The following is a 25,804-nucleotide window of genomic DNA, read 5'->3' as shown; positions in this document are numbered from 1 at the left end:
TTTTTAAAATTGAAGTAAAAGCAACAACAATAATGTTGCTTTTTTGTCAGATATTATAAAGCTCCACCCCAATTTGTATGTATAACAAAACCAATGGCTATACCAAAATAAAACTTAAATGATTGTGACCGAGTATTGCCTTTCGTTTTGTCTTGCAGGCTTCCGTAGTTCAACCCGGTAACCACGTGGTTAATCAAAACATCATGGCGGCTGGATTTAAGTAAGAACGACGGCTCACAAATGAACAATTCTGTTGCGTTTTACAGACAATTTGTACGTACTTAGATAGCAGCTCACCAAGTACAAAATGCGACTTATATCCAGGTTTCATCTTCGTGAATTCGTGTGCTTATTTGTGCTTGACCACGACAAAAACATGGTAAATTGGTTCAAATCTGCTAACTGGTTTCGCGTTTGTTTTGGTTGTGTTCAGGACGGCTGAACCTCTGGAGTACCACCGCAGCTTTCTGGTGCGTAACTAAGCTTTTGATGTAATAATACACCACGTAATAACACCATCTTTCACGTTTTTATGTTGCCAGAAAGAAAACTGTCGACCGGATGGACGTGAACTGTCAGAATTCCGAACCACGTCGATCAACATTGGTTAGTTGCAGTCTTCTACAGCAATGAAAACAAAATATTAGCCATCCCTGAAATGTTTTTTCACCTTGCGACTGTCCTCAGGGTCCATCAGCACAGCAGATGGCTCAGCGCTGGTCAAGATGGGCAACACCACCGTCATCTGTGGGGTCAAAGCGGTGAATGACTTAAGGAGAAGCATCACTAGCTCCTGATGTGGATGGATCAGTTGTAGTGATTTTTTTTTTTTTGTGTCATTGTGCAGAAGCTGGCAAACCCATTAGTCGAGGCGCCGGGGAAAGGTTTCATAGGTGAGTTGTGGGTGATGAATAAGTAGTGGGATTTTTTACAATATATTTTAACATTTCCAGTGCCCAACGTGGACCTGCCGCCTCTGTGCTCCTCACAGTTCCGACCCGGACCACCGGGGGAGCAGGCCCAGGCCGCCAGTCAGTTCATGGCCGACATCATTGAGAGGTGCACAGGATACGCTAATCTTTCATTTTTTTTGCTTTTCTTACGTCTGATCTTTTTGTCATTGCAGCTCGGAAGTGTTACATACGGAAGATTTGTGCATCGAACGAGCCAAGGTGAGACTAAACGGGGGCAAAATCATGAATCACGTTGTGTGTGGGTGTTGCATTCAGCATGTGAGATGTTGTTGTAGCTGTGCTGGTCGTTGTACTGCGACCTGATGTGTCTGGACTACGACGGCAACTTGTTGGACGCGTGCTCACTTGCCTTGCTGGCCGCCCTGAAGAACAGTACGTCCCTCCGTCCGGATTGTGTCGCAGTCGACTCTTCATCTTGTCGTTATTGGCCCACGCAGCCGCGCTCCCCGAGGTCTCCATCAACGGCGAGACTGGCGTGCCTCAGGTGGACTTGGAAAAGCGATGTGGGTTGAAGATCGGCAGCCATCCCGTGGCCACCTCCTTCTGCGCCTTTGATGAGTGAGTGGAAGCTTTTCCTTGCGTCGAAACGTCGTCACGATTGTCGGCAAGCACGCTGTTCGTTTGGCAGCTCCGTCTTGGCGGATCCCACGGCTGACGAGGAGCAACTGGCCACCTCTCGCCTCACTGTGGTGACGGACGAGGAAGGACGCCTGTGCTCCATGCACAAACCGGGTCAGGACCGCGGCTTCCGTTTTCTTGATGACTTCTGGGGGAAATGTCTTTTCATGACTGACATTTTTTTTTTAGGTGGGACGCCTTTGTCTGGGGAGAAGCTCCGAGAGTTGATCGGCCGAGCGACAGCGCGGCAGAAAGAACTCCACAAACTCATCGACAAAGTCATCAAAAGCATCACATAAAAAATACGACAAATTTTGTTTTTAATATCTAAAAGCTGTATTTTCACTGTCAATATATACTCCTCTGTTTTTTTTTTACAACAATAAAACTGCTGACAAAGACATCTTAAAAAAGTATTTCTTAAGTGTCCAGAAATGTGTCAACACTCACTGCTCCAAATCCAGCGCTGCGGTACAAAAGCGATTCGAGAGGTAGACGACGGCCCCCCAGGATCAGTTTGTTCTGTGGGAAGATGTGCGATGAGGAATCCTCTCGGGACGGAGGAGAGGCCTTGCTGTTGTTCGTCTTAGTGGAAGTATTGGGCTACAAGGACCTTCTCCTCCTCGTGTGGCTGTAAAAGAGTCCGAACAAAGTTTCTTCCTTGCGGATCATTCGCGTCTCGGCGTGGCGGGGGGCAACGTTTCCGGCTGGCGCGCTTTGGGGAGGGGCTGCGGCGTGCTCCTCTTCCTCCTACTTCTTGCTTGGCTGGCGGTATGCTGCGGGCCCCCCGCCGCCCCCTGGGGGGCCGCTGCCGCCATAGCCATTTGCTGCTGCTGCATTTGGTGCTGCAAGAATTGCAACTGCATCAAGACAAAAAAAAAAAAAAGTCAGCGAGCAGGTCGTGGGTGTCGCGGCGGTGATGATGTCACAAGTGTGCGGAAAAATATTCCATATGTACTCGTGCACTTCTTGTCCTTGAGAGACAACCACTGCTGTTGTAAAACAATTTCTCTGGTTCTAATTGTTGCCCCCCCCACACCACCAATGTTTTCCAGAAATAAAAAGTGTTAATAGTAACACACAGTGCACACAGTTGTCTCCCAAGTGAGGACAAAGCGCATCAAAGTACGCACAAAAATAAACAGCTTTTCACACAAGCGGGCGTGTTAGTGAAGCTCCAGCAAAGCATGAAACGAGAGACGCCACACGGGACCAGGAGTTGGAACACAACAGTTTGTTCAAAATTGAAAATCAGCAAACATTTGCCATACAATTGCAATGTGTGGCTAAGCTAAGCCACCAAAAGCACCCCCCCCCTCCCCAAAGCGGAAAGACGCCAATGGTCCAAGGTAACCGTGACGAGCACAGCACTCATGCAGCCGGTCGGACAACGCTGTTGCACCATGCTTGGCGTGGCGGCGGCCAATCACAATGCTCCACATACAACACAGATGGTGTGACTGACGTATCCAATTGGACTTTTTTTTTTCATTTCTTTTTAAATTCATTCACTTCTTCAACAGCCCTTATGCACATGTGTGTGTATGTCCATGTCACAGTTACTTGGATCTGAGGCTGGTGCTGCTGCTGAAGCCTTGGAGAAGGCAGTGGGGGCCCAGACCCGTCCAGCCCACAGCCCAACTGGGACAGCACTAATGGTGGGGAGAGGTTGCAAAGAGAGGGGAGGGTCCCCCGGGAGGGAAAACAAAAAGGGTGAAAGGATAAAAAAAAAAGAGAAACATTGCATGAGGAGGTGCAATGGAAGGAGGGAGTTAAAAAAAAAAAAAAAAAAGGAGGTTGAGTAGGGGTTGGGGCGGAAGGGGATCAATAAAACAGAGTAACGCAACAGAGAAGAAAGGGATGTTGAATACAACTGCCGTGATTTGTCTACAGAGTCAACTACAACACGTTAGCACACTAGCGACACTAAGAAGACGGAGGAGGGAAATGTGTTCAGTGTGGAATTAGTGTGGGGGGGGGTACCTGCCGCCTGCGGAGACATGAAGCCGCTCACGCCCAAGTTGATGACGGCCGTTTGCTGGTTGGCCAAACTGGCGTCTGCGCCCTGATCGCCCTGCCAGAGAGCGCAAATGAATAACTGGTTCGAATTTCCCAGATGGGAGCGCCTGCTGTGACGACTCACCGGCTCCCCCTGCTGCTGAGGGCTGGAAGTGGCCGACTGGCTCTGCGGGGAGAACTGCGACAGCTGCTGCTGCTGCTGCACGGGGTTGAAGATGAGCGGACCGCTCGGGATCTTGGCGCGGCAACAAACAAAACGCGTTGGCGTGATGGAGCGAGCGGACGCCCGAAACAGAGATGACAAACGCTCAGTTACCTGGAGCACGTTGAGCGGTCGCAGCCCAGCGCTACTATTCAGGCCAAAATGACTCCCTGCAAGAGAAAAACACAACTGCAACGTTCCTATTTGGGAGAGAATCCGCACATTGATGAAAAATCTCGTTCTTTTTTTCAAGTGATCCACACTGGAACTTTTTTTTTTAAATCAACGGCGGCCGGCGGCTTGATGCTTGCTACTGACCGGTCTGCGCGGTGGTCTGCATGGAGGGCACGAGGCTTCCGGACGGCAGGATCTTGCTCAGGTTGAGTCCGGGACCGAGCATGGGGTTGGAGCCGCTCATTAGCGTCTGCGGGTTGCTGCGGCAACGTCACAAAAGCGTCCTCAAACCGCCCCCGGGTCGGCTCCGTTTTTTGTTTACGGGTCGGGGGCTTAGCGGACGCTTACCAGACAGAGCCGACAACGTTGATGAAGTTGAGGCCGGCCGGGTTGGCCATGACGGGCGAGGAGGCGGTGCCGGTGGTGATGCCCGCCGTGGGCATGGGGATACTCATGACGGGCAGCGGCTGGCTGAGGGCCAGCTGTTGCTGGGCGAACGGTGCCAGCAGGGCGGGCTGCGCCGGCGCCTCTGGCGGGGCGGCCGAGTCGGCGGGGTGCGGTGTCGAGCACGGCGTGTTGGTGGGGGTGCCTGATCCTGCCGCAAAGAAGCACCCGCCTCAATTTGGGCTGTGTCCCACCCACCATTTTATCGTTGGACACCACCATGTTTTATGAATCGTTTTTAGGATCTTAGCAATTTCTCATCGCAGCAGAATAGCATACAAGAGCAAGCGTCTTTATTGGCTACTCACTTTGCGTGGCGCTCATGGGCGAAAGGGAGGCGGGGGACAGCAGGCCCACCTGCCCCAGCTCCATGGAGTGCTTCCTGCTCAGAGGCTGGCCTTTGGCGGTGGGCGGTGGTGTAGGACACTTGTGAAGACCACTTGCGCTTTGGGAGCCGAACGGATTTCCTGCAGCCAGACGGAAGTGGATACTTTCGGTTGAGTCCGGGAACTGCAATCACCGGACTGGGGGGCGGAGCTTACCTGAGGAGCCGCCGCCGCCCGATCCCAGCGGCAGTTTGATGGGCTGCGGCCGGTGCTTCGGCCCTTTGCCCAACACGGACGCTTGGATCAGCGGAGAAAAGCCGTCGCCCTGCCACAAATGAAGTGATTTGGAAAATGATCGAAAAAATGGAGCTCTTGTTTTTGCCTAACAAAATGTAGCTTGAGGTGCCTTGAAATGAACAAAAAAGGGAATAAAGAAGGCTAGATGATGATGAAGGGCACCTCATCCTTGCAGGGGGAGGGGGGTGCCGGAGCCAGGCTGCCTGAGTTGTGGGACATCTTGACCTGACACTTGACGTCTCGCTCGTACACGCATTTGTACTGGGCGAGGAACCTGACAGCAAAACAGGCAAATATCGTCATTTATTAAAATATCTTTTCTCTCAATACAATTACTCCAATGCTCTCAAATGTGCCCACTCACCGCTCGGCGTCCATTTTAGAGCCAATAAGGAACCTGAAGCAAAAAAAAAAAAAAGCCAGGCTGTCAATCTGGTCACATTTTACCAGCGTCAAAATCCTGAGGCCGTACGGCGGATGCGTGAGCTTCAGGTCGGCGCCGTCCTCGCCGTCTTTGGCGCAGTAGATCTTGCCGTACACCAGCGGGTCACCCGGCGACTGGACGATGGACACCTTGGTCCTCGGGGCCTGACCGCCCACCTCGCATTCAAAGGTGTAGTCGTCCACCCGCTCCTGGAAAGGGATTTTGACCAAGGCATACCATGAAACTTGAGCCCAGAACTTCTCACTGTGAGGCAGACGCCAAATCAACGGCACTGACCTCAGCGGGCCAGATGACGATGGGGGGCTGAGTATCTTCCAACTGCAGCGACTTCTCCACCACGGCGTACTTTTCCACCTGCGAGCAAAGACACGTTGGCGCTTTTGACAGACGCGAGAGACTCCGCCGGGCACTTACGTCGATTTCTTTGGGAACGCTCAGCTGGCAGCTGTTCCGTCTCCACATGTCCACGCACTGCGCGTCCACAAAAACAAAAGAGTGTGAGAAAAATTCACCATCTCCCTTTGACTAATGGAGGCTGATGGAAGATACGGCGAGAGTGCTCACATTTCCGATCTTGGAGATCTTCAGGTCGACGGCGGGCGCGGCTTTCCTCTCTTTCCTCTTCTGCAGGTAGTCGTAGAGGCGCAGCTGGTGCGGAATGGGCAGCTGCGACAGCTCCTGCTGGCGGTTCAGCGCCGCTCGAGAGTGTCTCTTGAAGCACCTTTGGCCCGGAGAGAGAACAAAGGATGAGCATTTGAAAGCGTATCGGCTTCCGCCTCCATCATACCGTTTCATGGCGCGAGTGTTCATTTTTTGCTTATTGTAGAGCAGACGGTTGGCGGCGCAGGTGACGGAGATGGAGGGGTCCAGGCACAGAGGCTCGGCCGTGGCCAAGATCAGCTGGCTCTCCAGCTGCAACTTGTCGTCCTGAGGGGGGAGAGGTTGCTATGGAAACCAGTATAACAGCATCTCCCGGCTCCTGCTCGTCATTCCTAAAGAGACGGCTCACCTGCGTCCACTTGTGGTGCTCGCTGGTCACGGCGTGAACGTCGCAAACCAGAGTCTGCATGGTGGGCCTGAGCAGCACGTGCCTGCTCTGGTAGGAGGGCATCTTGGTGGTGGCACACTGCCTGTAGTCTCGCACCTCCACCAGGACACAGCCGCAGTGGAAGATGTTCACCTGGGGAACGGAAAGACACGATGTGGGAGCAGCATGGCCACACGCCGAGCCCCGCCCACATCTGACGCACGCACACCTGCGACTTCTCCAGCAGGTCAACAAGAACGGGCGGCAGCTCTTCGGCATCCAGGTACTCCAGCAGCTCTCCTTCTTCATACGGCAGTCGGATCGTTTCGGAATCTGCACGACGCAGGCGTAACAATATCAGGACATCAGACCTGCAATGGCCGGGGAGTGTCCGAGCCCACCCCCCCCTCCTCACCCGATCCATTCTTGCCCCTGAGCATGAGCGAGTAGCCGTCGTTGCCCGCGTACAAGTTGACCACCAGACACGACACAGACTCCTGAGACAGCAACTTGTCCAGCAGCTTCACGTTCCTCCTGAAATTCTGCCACACGCACGCAAACCAGACATGCGTTGGTAACCGCCACAACCATGCCACGATTGAGCGACGGGGCTGACCTTCAGCTCTGGCTCCTTCTCGCATTCTTCGATGTAGAGCTCATGGAGCTTCTGGTACAAACTCTTCCTGCCGCCGGATGAAAGACGCTTCCTGGCGGGACGCTGGCGAGCGCTTTCCACAATGTACTGAACAACACAGCCATGCAAAAAAAAATATATATATATAACAGCCTTAATAAATGATCATAAGTGTTGCGTCCAGTTAAAGTGGTTTACTCCAAACGAGTCTGTAACCAAGCCATGGTAGATCAAAAATCTAAAATTGAGATGCAGGGAAAGGCGAGAAAAAAACATTGCTTACCTCAGCTCGATCTAATGCATATTCCAAAACTTGTTGCTGTCGGAAAAAGACATAAATCAGTGTATATATAAAGAACCCAGCCCAGTGGAACTTCAGACCTTGCATTTCAAAAACAAGGTAAGGATTATTATGATTCTGGCTTATGATTAAGATAATAACAAGTCTACCATTGTGGTGAGCCGCCAGCTACAAGGTGACAGTAGACGATGCTGCCCGCCTGGCTGCCTCCTAAAGCGAGGATTCACTCCCTGTGTGGCAACAATAGACATTTTAGAACATTTAAGCAAACTGAAAGACCAGCCGGACTAGTCCCTCATAACTAACTAGGAAGAAAATCACTGGGCATGCAACGGTCACTAAAGCATGCCTTTTAAGCACCTTAATAACAACAGAAAAATTAGTTGATAGCTCCGAGCGAGACTATTTGAAGGCATGGGACATGCGTGGATGTGGATCTCCTCCATGGATGCCCGACCAGCTGAAGGCTTGCGCGGCTAAAGTTAGCATGCTAGCCCGCCGCTCCGAAGGAGCACAAGCCCGAGGAGGCTTTTATTCAAGTTCTCTTCGGCGGAAAACGACGGCCCCACGATGACACGCTTAGCGTGGAGGGGGTACTCGCCTTGAGGGTTGCATAGGGGCCAACAGCGGCTCCAACGCAGGACAACGAAAGCGAAGGGAAGCATCGGAGTCATCATTGACAAAAAGTAGGAGCGGCCGCCATCTTCTTCCAGTGTGACAACAACAGCTCAACTTCCGCTTTGGAGCGGAAGTGGGCGGAGCTAGCCTGCTGACGAAAATATATAATTTGAAAAATTGCAAATTAACAGTCCTTTGCTGAGGGGTAAAAAGAAAAAAAATCTAGATCATCAGTAGCCTATGCTACTGTTTAAAACTGGCCAGTGAGTGTGCAATCCCAGTGTTAGTACCACAACTGTACAGCAGGGGGCGCAAAAGGCCTGCAAAGCCTCTGCACGGCCCACGTTGCAATCGGTGGAGAAAAATGAATGTACAGTAAATGAAAGAATTTCATTTAACGTGACCTCATACCAATCCAGAGGTGTAAAAGCAGCTTTCTGTCCTTTGCCACTTACTCCAAAACGCTCACTGAGCGTTTAAGAAAACAATCTGGCACACAAAACGAGCACTGTGCTGGATTCAGAAGGACTGACTGCACCTCTCCACCATCAATTATTTCCAGAAGAAAGATACAAAAATTGGGTTTCCATTGCTTTTAATTGACAAATGGCAAGGAAAATAGCTGCGATTGAATGTATGGTATGCATATGATTTCAACAATAGCGAGCGCCTCTCAGCACTCTGTTGAAAGAGTTGTGTCAACATCAGAGTGGGGATAAGAGGTTTCTTTATGAGGGCCCAAGAGTTTAGGGTGCGGTTCCGTTATAACACACTCACACGGGCCTCTTTCTTTAGAAAGTTAAAAGTCCACATACATGACCGAGCTTGCAGAAGGTCAACCGTTAGGTAAGATTTCAACGCTCTTTAAGCATCTTGACAAGTGCTGTGTGTCTTTGTTGGGAATGTTGTTTTTATATTCTCAACGTTGTTTACAAAGTTTCATTAGGGACGATTTTGCTGAAATTCATTCCGGCTGTCGCTGTGTCCGATTTCCAATGTGCTTATTTTGATTTCCGTCTCAATGTTGCATGCTTGAAAATTAACTTTGATAGCTGTCGCTTTTGAGTTCTAATATTCTTTTTATGATTTATGATATTGAAAAATGATTGCTGGTTGCAAATGTGGACTTACTCTGTAAACATAATACAGAAAGCCTTTCTCGTGCGTTTCCTGTTCCTACTCATTCAGAAATGAAGAACCACGGGTGAGCTGATTCAAATCTCCAAATTAAACAAATGATGCTATTTAGATAAGACGTCGTTGATCCTCCTCGCCAGGGAAATGTAATTGTAAAGGCGGAGCCATGTTGAGCCAGAATAACACTAACGGCGAGAAAGAAGCTTTTACATCAGTAGATGGAAAGGAAGTGGAAAAGGAAGCGATGATCCAAAATGGAATCCAAAAGCAACACGGCCATTATTTAGTTGGCAGGCATCCGTTCTGGGACATTTGATAAACACGCGTTTAAAAACAAAAAATGAGCGGCAGCCATTCCTCCCTCTTGAGCTCAAAGTGTCATCATCCATCCTGTCATCTCGCCCATCTCTCTTCATTCCCGAGAGGATGGACGAATTCCAAAGTGCACACATCCTATCATTGGTTTGCTGCTAGCAAAAAAAAAAAAAATGCTATTTTCAGGGCGTTTCCACAGCTCGCCCAAGTTGTCCTGGTTAAAATTTATGTGCAGTAGGAGTCCTCCAAAAAGAAAAAAAAAAGAAAAATGATCTTAGTAGCAGGAGGCCCTGAGTTATTGCTTTTGTCTATTATGGCGAGTCATCAATCTTTAACGTCATACTCAGGGTCACACGTAATTCCTATTTGTTACCATTTAGCTCCGCCCCTCTAAAACTTGTTAGCAATCAGACAACCACGTTCTTGAAACATTTGTCCAGCCCTACCCATGTTCATACGACATTCGTACCAAAATTCGAACCAGCTCGAGAGGATTCCTAAACGTCCACGTATATGCAGCTCATCCTTAAACATGGCGGGAACGTGCAAGAGGAGACGCAAAACACGGCAGCCTTGAAGCGTTTAGACTCTGATTAGGTTTTTGAAGTGTAACCAAGCTTGTGTTTATTTCAATTTCTCTCGCAATCAGCGCAAATAAACACTCGCCAGGGGTCCCCCAAAGACAACTCGAAGGCACTTGGCGCCAACAAACCGCCAATTATTATTATTTTTTTGTTTCTCTCTCAATAGAATACAGCTTTCTTCTCGTCACATGACCACTTTTTCAAAAGCTGAACACAAAGTGGCAAAGTGAGTGAAAGCCGGCGACACTAACGAGGAAAGTCTGTTTGCCACGTCATCAAAAGGGAACGCTCGCGTGCGCTAGCATGTGCTAGCGTGCACCGCGACCTCAGCGGACAAGAATGGGGATGATGGACGAGTAGGTTTGTCGTTTGCGGCCTTTGCACACAATCATGTTACCGCTCAAACGGGAACTGACATGCTGCACTTTGTGTTGCCATTTCAACAAATGCTGTCATGGCAACACTAATAGACATCTGAGCTCAATATGAGAGAAGAGAAGAAGTCCACAATAAAAAATGATTCCATTCAGCTTCAAATTTGGAAAATCTCCCTCAAAAAATTCATCTCTACAGAATCCCGGAAATGGCAAAAAGTGTTCCTGAGACTTTTTGTGGCTCTACTCATGATGGACATGCCTACCAAATTTAAAACTGGCTGGCAGAATTTAAAAAAATCTCAATCTCACCATTTGGGGTTATAGTGCCCCCTGGTGGTGCGGAATGGATTGTGCAGCATGCTAACACAATTCCACATGGTCAAATTACTTAAGGCCAAATAAGGGAAGGCAATAAATCTCAACATTTTGGCTGACATGGCGAGAATCTCGACCTACAGAAATCCCCAACCGAAAGGATGTATAAATAAAACCCGACAGTATTGTGTTTGTGAAGTGATGTCATCCAGCCTCCCTCCAACAAGTTGGGAAAGGGTCCGTAACCCCCCTGGATGTTACCGTAAAGAAGCAATACTATCCGTGATTTCTATTTGCCAAGATGAGATCCAATAAAAGTCCAATTTTTCCATGTTTCACTCAAACAGTTTAGATTCCGGTCACGTCAGAATCGGGCCAAAAATAGCATACAGTGCTCCGCTTCTCCAAACAAGCTCGGGGAAATGAAAAATGCTTCTGTCATCGCCTTGAAGGAAGCTTGCCATCGCCACGGCAACCAAAGCATTACATGTATATCATAATATCCACTATTAAAAAGGGCAGCTCAGAACCAAAAGCAAATCTAACATTTTATGGCTGGAAAAATGCTTCTTAGAAGAAGTTAGTGTGGGTTGCCATCTAAGAAGAGCCCCCCCCCCTCCCTCACTGTTAATGGATCTGCCGCCGCGTGCGAGGGCGGATTCATTTGGAACTGTCAACCTCGGGCCGCTGCGTCGAAGCTCGACTGCCAGCAGAGCTGAACGAGCTCGCCAACATGCTCATACAGATCACATCTGGAAGATGACATCACCACTCCAATGCCAGATGATTCCATTTGCAGACATTTGGCGACTGACCCCCGGAGAATCTGGCGTTCAGACGATGTATACATTATGACACAAGCAAAACCTAAATGGATGACTTCACGTTTTTTTTTTTTAAGGCAGGGTTCCACTAAGCTACTCGGCTAGACTCCCGTTCGGGAACATGGGAGCGTTTGGCAAGCGTCCAGCTTCTGTTGTAATGTGGACCGTCGAGGGACTGGGGAAAAAGCGATTGAGAGAATCAGGCTCAGGTAGCAGGAAGGGAGGCCGGATCTGGTCTGGATCAACGTCAGGCGGACGTGCGTTTTAACTCCTGCCATGTTCGCGGAGGAATTTGGCAACAATATCCAGACGGGCAGCAATGGCGTCCGTCATAAACAGCAGCGGCGACCTTTTGGACTGTTTGCGTTGAGGCCGCACAGCATCAAAAAAGAAAAAATAATGAGGTTGTTAAAAAGCGGCGGGGTGACTGACTCACTGTGCACATTGATTTTCCTCGTGAGTTCAGGGCACACAAAAACACCGCCTCGTTTTTTTTTTTTTTTCATTGCACACAAGTCACAATGGACGGGGCTTGCGTAACACACGTGCGCACGCCGAGTGACTTTGCTCTTTTGTTGTGAACGCTGCCAACACGGCGGGCGATTGTGAGCGTTTTCTTCCAAACGTAAATAGCCAACCCGCGTGTCAACCCGGTTGAGCGTTTTTTGTTGACTCGGCTGTCGTGTTTGACACGCTGACATCATCCCCGCAGTTATTTGGCGAGCGCCAACCTGCTCGTTGACAACGGAAAAAAAGACGGTGAAGAATACGCCGGCGCACGACCGACCCGCCTTCATTCCGACAAACTCGGTGCTCCCGTCGACCTTTGGCCCTAAGGAGGATCCCACTACTGTGGCCCTGCCCCGAAGCTATTGTTAGCGCTAACGCTAAGTTTTTGTTTTGAATTTTGGTGGGCATGTCAAGCAGGACAGGATGCACAAAAAAAAAAGTTTGGTTGAAACCAGACTCTCCTGAAAAAATAGAAAAAGACAAAAAAAAACACCTTTCAGGTTCGGTTCTATCTACCACACACTTTTTCCTTCCTGTCTCATCCCGTGGTTGGATTCTATCCTATCCAAACCGGGCTGAAAAAACATTTGTTCAGACTAATACGGCCGACCCGGCTGGCCACGTCCGAGATTTAAAGCCATTTGCCGCCAACGCACTGCGCCGATGATAAAAGCGTGTGACGGGAAGGAGGAAACACCTGCAAAACACAAAAGGGAGCAGTTTCCTAAATCACAAGCAACAACTGGATTTTTTTTTTTCCATTTCAATCAGTCATTAAAAATGTACAGTCTGTCGTCGCTAATAACAATTATGCAACAACTTGATCATTTCTGCTTTTAAAATTCATAAAACATAAAATACAAGCATAAAAATTTACTAAAACAAATTCTAAATATTAACAAGAATACACTTTTTTTAATAGCACATAAAACGATTTATTGTAACGACTTCCCACCAGTGCTAACAAAAGCGAGTGCTAAGCTTTCAGGCCTCGGGGCGCATTCCGGAGCCTTCCTCGCTTACCAGATCCGAAAACAAGGGAACGGGGAAATAACACAGGACCGTAGCACTTGCGCAAACAAATAACGGGTCAGACTAACTCTGTACCTGAATGAAAGGGCTCTGATTTGGTGCATGTTTGAGATATTTCAGGCTTTTTGGACTTGCGACCTGAAGCCGCCGGGTCGACCACGTGACCGCCGCCGTTATCTTGGTAGTTCACCTGCGGCTCTAGTTTCAAGTTCAACATTTAGACGACAACACGCTGCCGGCAGTTTCCGTAGCTGCTGAGGATCAACACCATGGGTACGTTCAATTTTTTGGGGAGGGTTATTTTTTGTGTGTGTATTTTGACGGCGACTAGGCAACAATGTGATCCAAAATTATTTGGATCAGATTAAAAATGTCTATATAGTATAGAGGGTAGTTCTTTTTTCAGACAAATAAAAAAATATATATTTCTTTTTGATTATTTTTAATTATTTATTTATTTATTAATTTTTTTAAATGTATATATTTTTTATTTTTTACAACAATAAAACAAATTAAATATATATATATATATATATATATATATATATATATTTTTTTTTTTTTTTTTTAAATTATTTATTTATGTATTTATTTGTATTATTATTATTATTTATTTCATTTTTTATTGTGTTTTAGGATCCTCGCCACTCACATTTATTCTGCTGGCCTTATTGGCGTCATGGGGGGGTCCGCCCGGGTGCGACGGGGGCAACGTCTTGGTGTTCCCGGTGGACGGCAGCCACTGGATCAACATGAAGATTCTTCTAGAGGAGCTCCACCAGCGAGGACATCAGCTGACGGTTATCAGAGCCGGCAACAGCGTCTACGTGCCGCAAAGCTCGCCGCTCTACACTGCCGTCACCATCGACGTGGCGGGAACGTGGCAGGAATTTTTCGAATTTATGGAGGAGCTCATTACGGTAACATCCTGCTCGTGCGTGTGTGTGTTTGTTAAATTGTAACACAGGTCATGGAAAAAGCCCAAAACAATTTCATTTTTCAAACTTGCAACCATAGTGGAGTCAGGGAAACGGCAACTTACCCCAAAGACAAAAGAGAGGTCAAGTCCATCATGCCAACTTCACTTCCTGGAAGATGTTTGAGAAGCACTCAATAACGAGACGGCCGATTGGCTGCTAATTTCAGCAGTGCAAGCTTTGCTCTGATTGGCTGGTCCATTGACAGTTTAAAAATGTTTCAAACTATTTGTCAAAAAGTAAAGTAGACAATGTCAGATTGATGTCAAACCTGGTTCTTCTCCCAGAACCTCCGACAAGGACGGACCATGCACCACGAGTTCGCCAACTTCATCTACAAGGCCCACTCGACGTGGGGAGACGCAATCTCCAAGTTCCTGGATGATGAGAGGCAAGTTCAGAGTTTAAGAGACTCCCGCTTCGACCTGGTCCTGACCGACCCGGCCATCACTCCCGGCGTGATTCTGGCCAAGTATTTGGACCTTCCTCTGGTGCTCAATGTACGCTGGATCCAAGGCGGCGAGGGCCACATGGCCATGGCCCCCTCGCCCCTCTCCTACGTCCCCATGCCGGGATCAGGCTTGACGGATAAGATGAACTTCCTCCAGAGGGTAAAGAACATCTTCTTCTACGTCATGATCACCCTCCAGCAGAAAATCCTGATCGAGCCCGTCTACAGCGCCCTCTGCAGGAAGCACTTCCCGGGCGGCTGCGATATCAACTCGCTCCTCCGGCAGGCTGACATTTGGCTCTTCCGCACCGATTTTGTCTTTGACTTCCCCCGGCCCACCATGCCCAACGTGGTCTACATCGGGGGCTTCCAGTGCCGGGATGCCCTCCCGCTGCCTGCGCACCTGGAGGACTTTGTCCAGAGCGCCGGCGAGCACGGCGTGATCGTCATGAGTCTGGGCAGCCTGGTCAACGCTATGCCCGAGCGCGACGCTGAGGAAATCGCCGCCGTCTTTGCCAGGTTGCCGCAGAAGGTGATGGAATCGTAGCGAGAAATGTTTTAAACGAAACCTTACAAGTAAACGAAACTGACCCCTTTGTCTTTCACGTTTAGGTGATTTGGCGTCACAAGGGTCCTCGGCCGTCCACGCTGGGCAACAACACCCTCGTGGTGGACTGGATGCCCCAAAAGGATCTTCTGGGCCATCCGCAGACCAAAGTCTTCGTGGCCCACGGGGGCACCAACGGACTCCAGGAGGCCATCTTCTATGGCGTCCCCGTGGTGGGCATCCCGCTCTTCTTTGACCAGTTCGACAACCTGGTGCGTTTGGAGCAGAGAGGAGCCGCCAAGATCCTGGAGCTGGCCGACCTTAGCCGAGGCTTTGAGGCCAGCCTCAAGGAAGTTCTGAGCCATGACAGCTACCGCCGCAACATACAGAAGTTGTCTGAACTGCACCGGGATCAGCCTATGAGGCCCATGGATCGTGCCATCTTCTGGGTGGAGTATGTGATGCGCCACAAGGGGGCGCCGCATCTGCGTACGCAGGCCTACGAGATGCCTTGGTATGCCTACTACGGCGTGGACGTGGCCCTGCTGTTGGCGGCCATTGGGATTACACCGGTGTTGTCCACCGTGGCTCTCGTCAGGTTCTTCTGTTGCAAAAAGACGAGAAAGAACAAAGCAAAACGACAATAGCAATCGACAACCAACCTTGAAACCTGAACATTCGTCGTTTTGCTCAACATCGAGCCTTTTCCAAGACGATCTCAAGGTTCCACTGGACTTATTGAATTAAAAAACAGCAAAGTTAATTTGGACTTCAGTATTTGTCATGAAAGACAATTTATGCTGATTTGCAATATTTCCTTTTTCTGTACACGTGAATGTCTGCGGCGGGCCGAAACCTTGCATGGAAAAAGCTGCCAATGGTCTGGCGGGGATGATGATATCACTCGGGCTGGGAATACGGAGGAGCCATTTTGTTGACTGCCTAAAATACATCCCTGTGCACAGTCAAACAAGATGGAGTCATCATCATCATCATCATCCCATTAGTGTTTTGCACATGTTTTATATTCGTGTTGCTTCCAAGGACATTTTGGTCGCTACGACCAAACCCAATTCACAGAAAACCACACTTTGATGGTTGCTTGCCAATAAATATCATCGAAAACAAGGCCACACAACAAGTCCCTTGCAAAAATGATCATGAATCTATTTCAAGCTAGCATACGCTCAAATTGGACTAGCGTCAATTTTCCTTTCCTCTGATTAAACAGGTTCAAACATGACTTTGTCGAATGATTGCTAGCCATGAAGTTGGACCGGCCACATTTCTTACCGTACTACGTCATGGTTGACTTGACGAGTCCCAGCCCACATGTGGCCTCTGTAGTTTCATCTGCTGCTAATTTTGCTAGCTAGATGTCAATGGACGCCGACGGACAGACACGGAGGAGCGCCGAGTCGTCTGGCTGGATGGTCGTTAGGATCCGAGAGCGGGGAACTTTTGTCTTGGGAGGCCACCTGGGAGTGGTGGAGGGACAGGAAATGACACGTCGAGGCTTAATGAGGTGCATCCGTTATGGATCGGCTGGGAAACGTCAAAGATCTTCTCGAATTGACAGCCGCCATGTTGCTAAAAACAACCTTCAGTTTCAAATTTGGCATCTTTAGTTCCCGCGTGGTTGAAAGATGAGAGTTGAAGTTCAAGCCTCATCCTGCTTTGAGGACACGCCTCCTAATCCAACATTTGTCATTTGTTCCCTTGACGCCAGGCCAGGCGCTCTTGTGCTAACTTGAGACGAGCCCGAAGGCTAACAAGCACCACGGGATCATTTCAAGGATTTCCGACGCACATACATATGGATTGTTGTCAACGTTTTTTGTTAAGATTGGAAACATCAGACAGTTTGGACTCCATGTATTTATTGACCTTGAGATAATTTACAGAATGAAATTAATTGTGGGGAACATTTCCGAAGCATCCATTGTGGTGAACGCAAAGCACCATTGCAAGAATTCATACATGTCACCATTTTTTTTCCTCATTGGAAATATAAAAATAAAACCGAGATGAGCTTTTACGCGTCTCGCTTGATCCATCGGCGCTGGATTCTTTCTTCACTGGGGCGTGGCCTTGCGGTGACGCCTGACCAAGCGTGTCCTCCTCCTCCTCATGCCGGCTGAAGACCACATGAGGAACTCAATAACAAGTCCACATTGCGGTTGTCATCGCGGTTTGTTACCTGGAACCTTCCTGGCGGCGCCGAGCTTCCCGCCAGCTGCGACACGGACACAATCGTTATGACTCGTTATGACCTTCAGGGATTCCACAACTAACCTTGGATGAGTTTAGTGATTCTCTCCGACTCCTGTTCAATCAGGTTAGGGTCGCTGTGGATGGTGGTGATCCTGGAGAAGTCCGGCCCTGCGTGAATCGAGGAGTTAAAACCTCATCAAAACGTAACCGTCGATGTTCTTTCAACTTCAGACACACAATCAAGACTCCTGTTGCTGTTTTGGAAATGGAAGCGGAACCCTACCCTCGATGATATGCGGCTCGAACTCGGCGGGGAACTTCGCTTCACCTTGGGAGGTTGGCGAGAATCAATCCATTAATTCACCTCGACAGACAGACAGATAGACTACCGCCTTCACCTCCACCATAGACAACAATAGACGGACAGATGGATGGATGGATGGATGGACGGACAGACAGATGCCACCACCTCTGCCACCACCAAACAAAGAGGTGTAGACATACAGACACAGAAGCCTCATTGAATCTTTTGAATCAAGACCAAGTTCTTCTGGTTGCCTCTCGACACTGGAGCCACCTCTCAGGAATCAAAGCCTATCTTTGGGACTAGACTTTAACCTTCACTTGAGACGATCCTTCTCTCAGGACTTGAGACTAGAAGCTTTTCTTGGGACTTTCCTTAGAGACTATCACGTTCGATCCAAACTAGATCCTTGTCCAGGAAACAACAGAGACTAGAGACTTAAGTTATGGCTGAAGGAAAACCTCTTTGGACAAGAGTCTTATCCAAGGACAAGAATCTTATCTTGGGATAATCGTATTCTCTTGGGAGAACCTTTTCGCTGCACTAGAACCTGATCTTGAGATCAGCGTCTTCTTTTGGGACTAAAAGAATCTTCTGTCAGGATTTAGGACTAGAAGTTTCTTTCAAATCTACAAATCAAGGAGAGGCTTTCATTTTGTGCACAGTTCAGTCGAACGGATGGCACTCAATGAGGCATCTAGTATGTTCTTGTCAGACATTCAAACGTCATGGTGCTGCATCCAGCTGCTTCCGTCAAAGAAAAACACTTTTTGCTCGAGCACAAGTCACTCAGCGATTTACGACTTTGGCGGAGCAACTTTACAGTTTCTTATTTATTGCTTTTCTCTCTCGTTGAACAACTTTACGAGCTGTCTGCCTTCAAGTAAGACCCAATAAAATACTTTTGTCGTAAACAACAATTTAAAGTCTGGTCAATAAGTATAACATCCGTCTTTTTCTGAGACAGCCCAGATGATTTGGAGTCTTCAACAAACCTGACAAGTCTTCATCTGAGTTCTTTTCGTAAACGTTCGAGACATTTCAGTCTTGAATGAATCTTTTTGCCGAGATTCAGTGCACACCATGAGAATGATGTCTGAGGAGCACCAAGGTAAGTTGGAACGATGATGACAACGGTTCTGTTAGACACTGAAAGAGCATCCTCAAAGGACGGGAAACTGACCTGCAATGGTCTCGCTCTCGCTCTCCGATGCGGCCTGTCCACCTAAAATTTCACAAGTCATCGATTATCTGCCAGTGGAGACCAAGAACAATCGGATAGACGGCTGGACGTCTTACCGTCGATGACTCTGGTCAGCTTGGTTACGCCGGGCTCACTGATCACTCGGGTTACCTTGGTAACGGTTGGCTTCTTCTCGACAACGCCGGTTACCTCGGTGATCACCGGCTCGCCCCGGACCACCACCCGGGTGACGTCGGGGTCGCTTTCGATGACCCGCGTTACCGTGGTGACCGAGGGTTCGCCGTCCACCACCACCCGGGTGTGCGTCGGCTCCGTTTCGATGACCCGCGTTACCGTGGTGACCGAGGGTTCACCGTCCACCACCACCCGGGTGTGCGTCGGCTCCGTTTCGATGACCCGCGTTACCGTGGTGATGGAGGGTTGGCTTTCAACCACCTTGGTGATGGACGGTTGCTGTTCGATGACCCGGATCACTCCGGTTTCTTCGGGTACTGTGTATCAAAGAAGCGTTTGAAGTCACTGATAAGATTTCAAATCAGAGATTTGGAACAGGATTCGGCTTTCAAGTCCAGGCCAGGCTTTCCAGACAGGATTTTTGATTTACACAAACATCTCGCCGACTTGGCTCCCACTTGATCTCTTCCGTTACGCAATACGCCGGGCAGAGGCGTACGACCGTCTGAGAGGAAGCTGACTTCCTAAGCTAATTGAGCTCACGAGCAAACGCCAACGTTGGATGATGACAGGGAGCATGAATGTAATCGGAGTCTGGAGGCGTGGGAGGATTCCATCAATGAAGACATTTTGGATCTTCTCTCTTCATAACATAAATCTCACAGGAAGCCATTCAGGAAATTCGCTAATGCCCGAATGTCACTTTTGGATGTACGCATTTTAACAAGACACTAAGAACGCCAGGAAGGGGGAGAAAAAAGTTTAGTTGCCTTCCAAGTCCAAACAAATGGCTCACAAACCAAAGCTTCTGAGCACTCCTTTTATCCAAGCACTAAACTGAGCTAAAAGCAAACAAATGAGGAAGAGCACTTACCTTTCTGGGTGTACTCTGTGGTAGTGATGGTCCTCCCTGCAGGTAAACAAATAGCTTTAGCGTTAGCATCTTTAGCGGAGCATGCTCCGGCTCAAAAGTGAAAAACGACTTACTGACAAAGGTGAGCGGGATTTCCGAGTAAGAGAATCCTGACACGTACTACGGAGAAGATTTCATTTTGTATTAAAAAATAAAAAATTGTATCCTGATGGGTTTTTTTTTCCTACCCGAATCTTGATGTACTTGATGAGCTTCCTGAGGATGAACAGAAGGTCCTCACGACCCACTGGAAGATCTGCAAGGGAAAGTCTGGCATCAGTAGAGAGCGATATATTCTTTTCTGAGGAGAGTCCCGACCTGCTGGATAGAGAAGGTTCTTCACCACGTGGATCACGCCGTTGGTGGCCATCAAGTCACTGTCAGGTACGTCTACCGAGTTGACATGAATGGAGTTGTTCACCTGCATCAACACGGGAAGACTCTCAGTTAGCGTCGGTCAGGAACTGTCAGATGCTCAAACCAGTCTGTGTTTAAGTTTCAAACGGTTCGAAACCTCACACGTGTTTAACATTGTCGTTCAATCGTGATTAAAATCTTCTGCTCTTTCTCACGCTTTGGTTGATGGTGAAAGCAGGCTTAACCACGGAACTTCCTGCAATCAGGAGGCCCGGCTGAGTCACACCGGGATCCGTTACCCCTCCTCCACACGGCTTTTGTAGCCCACGTTAGATGTCACCAGATAGCCGAAAGAAACGGGGAGCTCGTAATTACCGCCTCCGTAGTTCACGCCGGATGGAGCGAGCGCCATATTTGATTTGGAAAACGGACACTTGGACTTACAGACAAAACTTGGAGGTTCCTTCCCTGCAGCGTCTTCAGCAGATTGGTCACGCCCCCTTCCAGGCCGCCATTGATGAAGATGCCGCGGCTAATGTGGTAGAGCAGGATGGTCCTCAACGCCGTCGGATCGCCTGCCGGAAGGCAAAGCCGTTTTGGGATTTGCCGGAAAACAGACGCTTGGCGGGCGGCCCGGCGACCGACGTTTCAGCAGCTCCATGTCTTCTTGGCTCAGGTCCGCGAAGGCGTCGTCCGTCGGTGCGAAGACGGTGAACGAGCCCTCCTGCTTCAGCAGCTCGCTCAGGTCGGCCATCTCAATCAGTGCCAGGAAAATTCTGCAAAGGGAACGACATGAAATGATGGATTCCCGCCAAAAATGCGTACACGTCTTTACTTGAAGCGTCCGTCGGCTTTGAGGATGTTGTAGGTGGTCTTCTCCGACGGTCTGATGATGGTCCTGATGAGGTGGAGGACCCCGTTGCTTCCTTGCTTGCTACCGCGAACCATGCAGGCGTTCTCGATGCACACCGCCTAAAACGCACCAGGCCATCCCGGGAAAGAAAATCCGGTTTTGACTAAGGTTTTGGAGAATTACGACTTGGAAATATTGACTCCCGTGAGGTACGCCTGGACCCAAAAACGCTTACGAAAGCCCGCCTGAGATCACGATGTCAGGTCTGCCGATCGTCACGTTAATTGTAAGCAACGAGGAGGTAAAGCCAAACCAGATGATCCGAAGAGGGACCAACACGGATCATCTGCTGCCAGACTTTGATTGAATTTGGCACTAACTGATTTCTTTGTTCATGCCCCGACAACTCGGAACCTGGCGGGAGCTGACCGTGCGGTAAATGAAGACTCGTAGAAACTTTCCGGCCATGGTCTCCAGCAGTTGGCCGTTGTAGAGCTCGTTTAGCGTGACCTTCCGCTTCAAGACGTGGTTTTGCAGAAGGTACCTCAGCGCCGTCTGGTCGGTCGTCATCACCTCGTCTGGAGATGGACAGGAAGCCGCGTCAAACTCAAAACGTTCACGCATGTTCCAGGATGGACTCACCGGTGAAAGCCGAGTTGATCGGGGCGAGGAGCGTGTACTCCGTCTTGGGACCCAAGGCGGCTGCTAAGCCCAGTTCTGAGACCATGTCACTGAAGGTACTCTGGCCTTTGTCCATCAGTTCCATCACATCCTTGGCTGAAAAACACGCAAGCAACATCAGCTGGCGAGTTCTCCAGCTATTCCCAACACCTGGTTGTCTCGTACGTTCTTACCCGAGTTTGGCATCAGAACCTGGTCAATGAGGTGGATGACGCCGTTGGTGGTGACGATGTCCTTCTTCAGCACCATCTTGATACCGTTGACCGTCAGACTGTCGCCGTCGCAGCCGACCTCCACACTGCTGCCCTCCTCGGTCTCGTACACCGAGCCCGCCACGATGGCTTCCGAACACTGCACGCTCTTCAGGAGGTGGTAGTTAACCAGAGCTGCCGGACACCAAAGAAGTCGGGAAGGACTGTTCAACTGTTCAGCCTTCTAGATTTCAAACAATTAAAGCCATTCGGCAGCAGCTCAGAAGATACAAGCCATGATCCGACCAGACTTTTGTCCCGGCCCTTAAAAGTCTTTGAGGCACTTGTTCCGTGTTTACATTTGAAATGACATCAATAATTTTACAAGTAAGCAAAGGAAAAAGGCCTGCCAGGACAGAGTTGTTCACGTCAAGGAAGCCAAGGCCACGTCCGAAGCCAAATGTGAATGTCCTCACGGAGGACGTGACTCACGGAGAACTCTGGCTCGGGTTTCTGGCTAGCAGAGCGCGACGTGACTGCATCGGAAATCGTAAATATGTCCGCCTTACATGCTGAAGATCTTCACACGTTTAAAAAACAATGTTTTGCTTTGGAGAGTCAGATTTGGAGTCCAAACTGGACTTTTTAACTGTCACTCAAGAGCCCGGAATCCTCATTGGCTGCTACACATGTCAATCAACGGAGATGTGACATCATACCTGCAATGACATCCTTGTCTGACATGAGGCGCTCTAGGTGGCCTGGTCCTAGTCGGTCGAAGGCGGCGTTGGTAGGGGCAAACAACGTGTAGTGTCCCGGCTGGTCCAGCTTGTCCATCATGCCGGAGGCCAACGCCGCCGCCTGGTAGCACCGAGGTCACAGCAGTTTGGGAATTTCCATTACTTGACGTTTAGCATTAGCATGTGCTAGGAAAGTTAGCAAAACAGCGCTCTTACGCTAAAGGACGAGAGCTCATCCTCCACGTCCAGAACGCCTTTGATGGTGTTGGTGACGCTGCTGATGACTCGGTCGATGACGTGGACCACGCCGTTGGTGGCCACCTGGTTGGCGTGGATGATCCTGGCGCAGTTGACCGTCACCACCTACGTGTCGCCCAACGTTTTAACAATCGATGGCGATAGAGCGACGACGGGAACCGATTGGCGACTCACCCCGTTGGAGTAGTGGTTGATGCGAAGCCCCAAGCGGTCGTGCATGGACGTGACGCTCATGCCGTCCTTCATGTCTTTGGTCAGCAGGCGCGTGCTGAGCATGTGGAAGCGCAAGGCGTTGTATAACTCCTTGTTCACGTTGTTCACCAGCGCCGAACGCACGCTCTGGAACGGCGACAACGTTCTTTCAGTCTTGCGAGTCAACCAGGAGCTCTCGGCGAGCCTACTCACGTTGTCAAGCAGGTCCCAGGCGTCGTTGCTGGGCGCAAACATGGTGTAGGAACCGCCGCCCTCCAGCTCCTCCCTCAGCTTGGAGATGTCGGCGTACTGCTGCGTCTCCGTGGCCTTCACCATGCCCAGGGTGCCGTACACGTGCTCAATGGGAGCCACTTTGGGAAACGGAGATAGTGATACTCGGAATCCATTTTGTTTCCAATTGTTCCAGTAAGTCCACACCCACCTGCAGGACATCCTTTCATACCATCCAGGCGCATGTAGCCTGGACAACACTCGTACACCACCATGCTGCAAGGGGGCGACAGAGAGACACAAAATGGTTCTCAGCAAAATTAATAGAAATTAATTCAAGCTCAACACTGCATTGCCGTGAGCTGCCGTGTGGAGTCTCTCAGAATTCCCACGCCGAATAAAAGCCGCCTCGTAAAATGATTGTGTTTTTCACGCTGAGCTAATAGACAACAGTATTTTTCCGGAACAACTTTCGCACACACACACACTGTGTAAAATGTGCAGATATCTTCACACACAGCTGGACATCAGGAAGCCACGATGTCATCATCCGCTGACAGCCAAACAGATGTGCGCCACATGGGAACAAATTAAACACACACTTAGGACCCCCCCCCCCAAAAAAAAAACTTTTTTGCCTGGATTTGTCTATCATGACAAAAAAAAATCGACAGGACCTGTGTCCCATATTTAACAGGACGTCGGCCAGATTGGGGGAATACCAAAGCTTCAAAGTTTGATGAGCCTTTAGAGGATTTGCCAAGAAAAATTGGATGAATATTTGGAAAGTCCAGCTGCACAATTGGTTTGATTTTGGAATATGAAATTTGTTGGACGTGCCTGACTCGCAATAAAAGCCTCAAGGACCCCGCAAGTGTCTGGCACCAGTTACGACCCCCCCCGAAAAAAAGAAAAGCTCTCCCATATCCTCATCAAGCAGCAATTTTTCTTTCCCTTCCTGCATTCACGCTTGAAGGCAACACTCAAGTCGCCGTCGCATTAGCGTTCTTTATTTATTGTTAGTTTTCTCGACAAACGAACGCACGTGTTTGTCTTGAGGCGCTTTGCCCTTGCTGTAAATTGCTTCCATGCTTGTTGAAAGAAGACTACAAAAACAAAACAAGCTTCGGCTAGCTTCCGCTTTATCCGCTCGTCGTAATAATTGTGTACTTTGATTAAATAAACAGCTGAAATCTTCTTATCATGGGCTCGGTACTGGAGCAAAGTCAGCCATGTTGCACTGCAGCGACCATTTTGGACCATTTCTTTTTTCAAATAGACCGCAAAAAAATAAATTAAAAAAATGCAGGTGTACCTAATTTTGTGACCAATATGACACTAGATGTGTGTGTGTGTTGGGGGGTGATGACACTTACGCCTTCTTGCCACAGATGGCGCCTTTGTACCAGTTCCTGCAGGTGCTGAAGTATTTCTTCTTGGTCCCCAGAACCTGCTGCAGGGCGCACACGTTGGGCCTGAGTGGTGAAAGCAAGGAAAGGTGGAAGTTGATGAGTGATGGGATGGCCAGAAGACAAAAGGAATGCGCACACACGTCCAAAAGGAAGCGCACGCTCGAACGCTTCATTTTGTCTGATTGACGTCACGCAAAGTTTTATTTGACAGTCAAGTACAGGATTTGGACGCCTGGAGCGCACACGCACATGCACGCGCATGGAACCACCATAAAAACACCTGTGAACATGTTTTCAAATAAATAAAATAAAAAATGTGAGTTGAGTCAAAAGAAAACATTTTTCTCGTGATTTTTTTGTCTGAAAAATCGAGGGTTTAATCATCTTTAAAAGTTCTCAAAAATAATTTCCCATCTAACAACATAACTTGTTCTTAAAACAATAAAATTTCAAAGAATTTGTCTGAAAAAGGCTAATTTTTTCTTTTTTTTCCTGAACACTTTTTAACTTTCTTGCCTTATTTTCTTCATTTCCACGCAGAATTTTGTGCTCCCACAGCAAAATTTCTTACCCCTCGGTTCTGGCCCTGATGCGGCTGTGGCTGACGATCTTGTCGTAGGCCGACGCGTCCACGCCGGCCAGCGAGCATAGCGCCACCATCAGGAAGGCGGCTGCCGTTGCATGATGCATCCTTGGAGTCGTCATGACACGCACACGCGCTCTTCGAGCCTGAAACGGAACACGCTTGTTGAGATGTGTGCGCCACTGGGCCAGGCGCTTCTTTTATACCAACACACACACAGGGCTGAACCCCACTCCCACACTTGTACCCCCCCCCCCCCCCCCCCCTTCCATCACCTCCCACCCAAACTAGTGACTCAGCTGAGGCGGGTGATGGCCCCTCCTACCCGGTTCACACCTCCATCACATCC

The 25,804-nt window shown here is 49.1% G+C and overlaps 4 protein-coding genes and 1 long non-coding RNA gene across 10 annotated transcripts; 2 read left to right on the top strand and 3 right to left on the bottom strand.

The window, feature by feature from the left end:
- The first annotated feature begins 146 nt into the window (after positions 1 to 146).
- exosc8 (exosome component 8) lies at positions 147 to 1,995 on the top strand. Its single transcript, XM_049742939.1, has 11 exons — positions 147 to 220; positions 434 to 470; positions 543 to 606; positions 688 to 761; positions 848 to 893; positions 954 to 1,059; positions 1,127 to 1,172; positions 1,250 to 1,346; positions 1,412 to 1,532; positions 1,603 to 1,706; positions 1,782 to 1,995. The coding sequence occupies exons 1-11, from the start codon at positions 204 to 206 to the stop codon at positions 1,889 to 1,891; spliced, it is 822 nt and encodes a 273-aa protein (XP_049598896.1). The 5' UTR covers positions 147 to 203; the 3' UTR covers positions 1,892 to 1,995.
- On the bottom strand, positions 1,896 to 8,200 carry supt20 (SPT20 homolog, SAGA complex component). 4 transcript variants are annotated; one of them, XM_049742739.1, is made up of 23 exons: positions 8,059 to 8,200; positions 7,611 to 7,687; positions 7,444 to 7,479; positions 7,143 to 7,268; positions 6,942 to 7,068; positions 6,756 to 6,859; positions 6,509 to 6,679; positions 6,287 to 6,426; positions 6,064 to 6,220; positions 5,914 to 5,970; positions 5,776 to 5,853; positions 5,527 to 5,687; positions 5,419 to 5,451; positions 5,217 to 5,328; positions 4,974 to 5,082; positions 4,740 to 4,898; positions 4,336 to 4,582; positions 4,132 to 4,247; positions 3,928 to 3,983; positions 3,736 to 3,846; positions 3,576 to 3,666; positions 3,156 to 3,244; positions 1,896 to 2,452 (listed from the first exon to the last, which is right to left on the bottom strand). In XM_049742739.1, coding segments are annotated over exons 1-23 (2,550 nt in total). In that variant the 5' UTR covers positions 8,060 to 8,200; the 3' UTR covers positions 1,896 to 2,260. The 4 variants fall into 4 exon arrangements, with proteins under 4 accessions (XP_049598696.1, XP_049598697.1, XP_049598698.1 ...); XM_049742740.2 differs by having other exon boundaries at positions 3,576 to 3,657; XM_049742741.2 differs by lacking the exon at positions 3,156 to 3,244.
- Positions 8,201 to 8,871: 671 nt separating this feature from the next.
- Positions 8,872 to 16,391, top strand: LOC125982328 (UDP-glucuronosyltransferase 1-2-like). Of its 3 annotated transcripts, XM_049742815.2 has the most exons (6): positions 8,872 to 8,925; positions 10,282 to 10,471; positions 13,294 to 13,446; positions 13,810 to 14,093; positions 14,438 to 15,133; positions 15,214 to 16,391. In XM_049742815.2, exons 3-6 carry the CDS (start codon positions 13,443 to 13,445, stop codon positions 15,793 to 15,795), a joined length of 1,566 nt encoding a protein of 521 aa, XP_049598772.1. In that variant the 5' UTR covers positions 8,872 to 8,925; positions 10,282 to 10,471; positions 13,294 to 13,442; the 3' UTR covers positions 15,796 to 16,391. The 3 variants fall into 3 exon arrangements, with proteins under 3 accessions (XP_049598772.1, XP_049598771.1, XP_049598770.1); XM_049742814.2 differs by lacking the exons at positions 8,872 to 8,925; positions 10,282 to 10,471 and adding an exon at positions 10,564 to 12,390; XM_049742813.2 differs by lacking the exons at positions 8,872 to 8,925; positions 10,282 to 10,471 and having other exon boundaries at positions 10,564 to 13,446.
- Positions 13,901 to 16,585, bottom strand: LOC137840983 (uncharacterized). The gene is made up of 3 exons (XR_011088248.1): positions 16,442 to 16,585; positions 14,216 to 16,103; positions 13,901 to 14,025 (listed from the first exon to the last, which is right to left on the bottom strand). It is a non-coding gene; the product is annotated as an uncharacterized lncRNA (long non-coding RNA).
- Positions 16,586 to 17,011: 426 nt separating this feature from the next.
- LOC125982287 (periostin) lies at positions 17,012 to 25,644 on the bottom strand. Its single transcript, XM_049742734.2, has 23 exons — positions 25,444 to 25,644; positions 24,837 to 24,935; positions 23,672 to 23,736; positions 23,443 to 23,600; positions 23,212 to 23,376; positions 22,996 to 23,142; positions 22,759 to 22,900; positions 22,022 to 22,234; positions 21,810 to 21,944; positions 21,597 to 21,745; positions 21,150 to 21,286; positions 20,960 to 21,090; positions 20,759 to 20,889; positions 20,276 to 20,378; positions 20,146 to 20,213; positions 20,032 to 20,077; positions 19,919 to 19,954; positions 18,966 to 19,361; positions 18,850 to 18,891; positions 17,646 to 17,690; positions 17,444 to 17,530; positions 17,349 to 17,384; positions 17,012 to 17,285 (listed from the first exon to the last, which is right to left on the bottom strand). The coding sequence occupies exons 1-23, from the start codon at positions 25,575 to 25,577 to the stop codon at positions 17,224 to 17,226; spliced, it is 2,727 nt and encodes a 908-aa protein (XP_049598691.1). The 5' UTR covers positions 25,578 to 25,644; the 3' UTR covers positions 17,012 to 17,223.
- Between the last annotated feature and the right edge of the window lie 160 nt (positions 25,645 to 25,804).

This window comes from Syngnathus scovelli, chromosome 15 (assembly GCF_024217435.2).
Source record: "Syngnathus scovelli strain Florida chromosome 15, RoL_Ssco_1.2, whole genome shotgun sequence".
Taxonomy (NCBI): Eukaryota; Metazoa; Chordata; class Actinopteri; order Syngnathiformes; family Syngnathidae; genus Syngnathus; species Syngnathus scovelli.
The sequence above is the reverse complement of the archived record's forward strand: the minus strand, read 5'-3'. Positions and strand labels throughout refer to the sequence as shown.

What these genes read in the sequence shown, in the direction of transcription:
- LOC125982328 (XM_049742815.2), top strand. An exon ending in TTATGGAGGAGCTCATTACG is followed by an intron (nt 14,094 to 14,437) that starts GTAACATCCTGC and finishes TTCTTCTCCCAG; the next exon opens with AACCTCCGACAAGGACGGAC. An exon ending in TTGCCAGGTTGCCGCAGAAG is followed by an intron (nt 15,134 to 15,213) that starts GTGATGGAATCG and finishes TTTCACGTTTAG; the next exon opens with GTGATTTGGCGTCACAAGGG.
- LOC125982287 (XM_049742734.2), bottom strand. Translation starts at nt 25,577, where the DNA reads ATGACGACTCCAAGGATGCATCATGCAACGGCAGCCGCCTTCCTGATG. An exon ending in ATCAGGGCCAGAACCGAGGG is followed by an intron (nt 24,936 to 25,443) that starts GTAAGAAATTTT and finishes TTCACCACTCAG; the next exon opens with GCCCAACGTGTGCGCCCTGC. An exon ending in GCTGACCAGAGTCATCGACG is followed by an intron (nt 18,892 to 18,965) that starts GTAAGACGTCCA and finishes GTGAAATTTTAG; the next exon opens with GTGGACAGGCCGCATCGGAG.
- supt20 (XM_049742739.1), bottom strand. An exon ending in AACACTCGCGCCATGAAACG is followed by an intron (nt 6,221 to 6,286) that starts GTATGATGGAGG and finishes TCCGGGCCAAAG; the next exon opens with GTGCTTCAAGAGACACTCTC. An exon ending in GGGCGGCGGCGGCTCCTCAG is followed by an intron (nt 4,899 to 4,973) that starts GTAAGCTCCGCC and finishes GTCTGGCTGCAG; the next exon opens with GAAATCCGTTCGGCTCCCAA.
- exosc8 (XM_049742939.1), top strand. An exon ending in AGTACCACCGCAGCTTTCTG is followed by an intron (nt 471 to 542) that starts GTGCGTAACTAA and finishes TTATGTTGCCAG; the next exon opens with AAAGAAAACTGTCGACCGGA. An exon ending in GCCGGGGAAAGGTTTCATAG is followed by an intron (nt 894 to 953) that starts GTGAGTTGTGGG and finishes TAACATTTCCAG; the next exon opens with TGCCCAACGTGGACCTGCCG.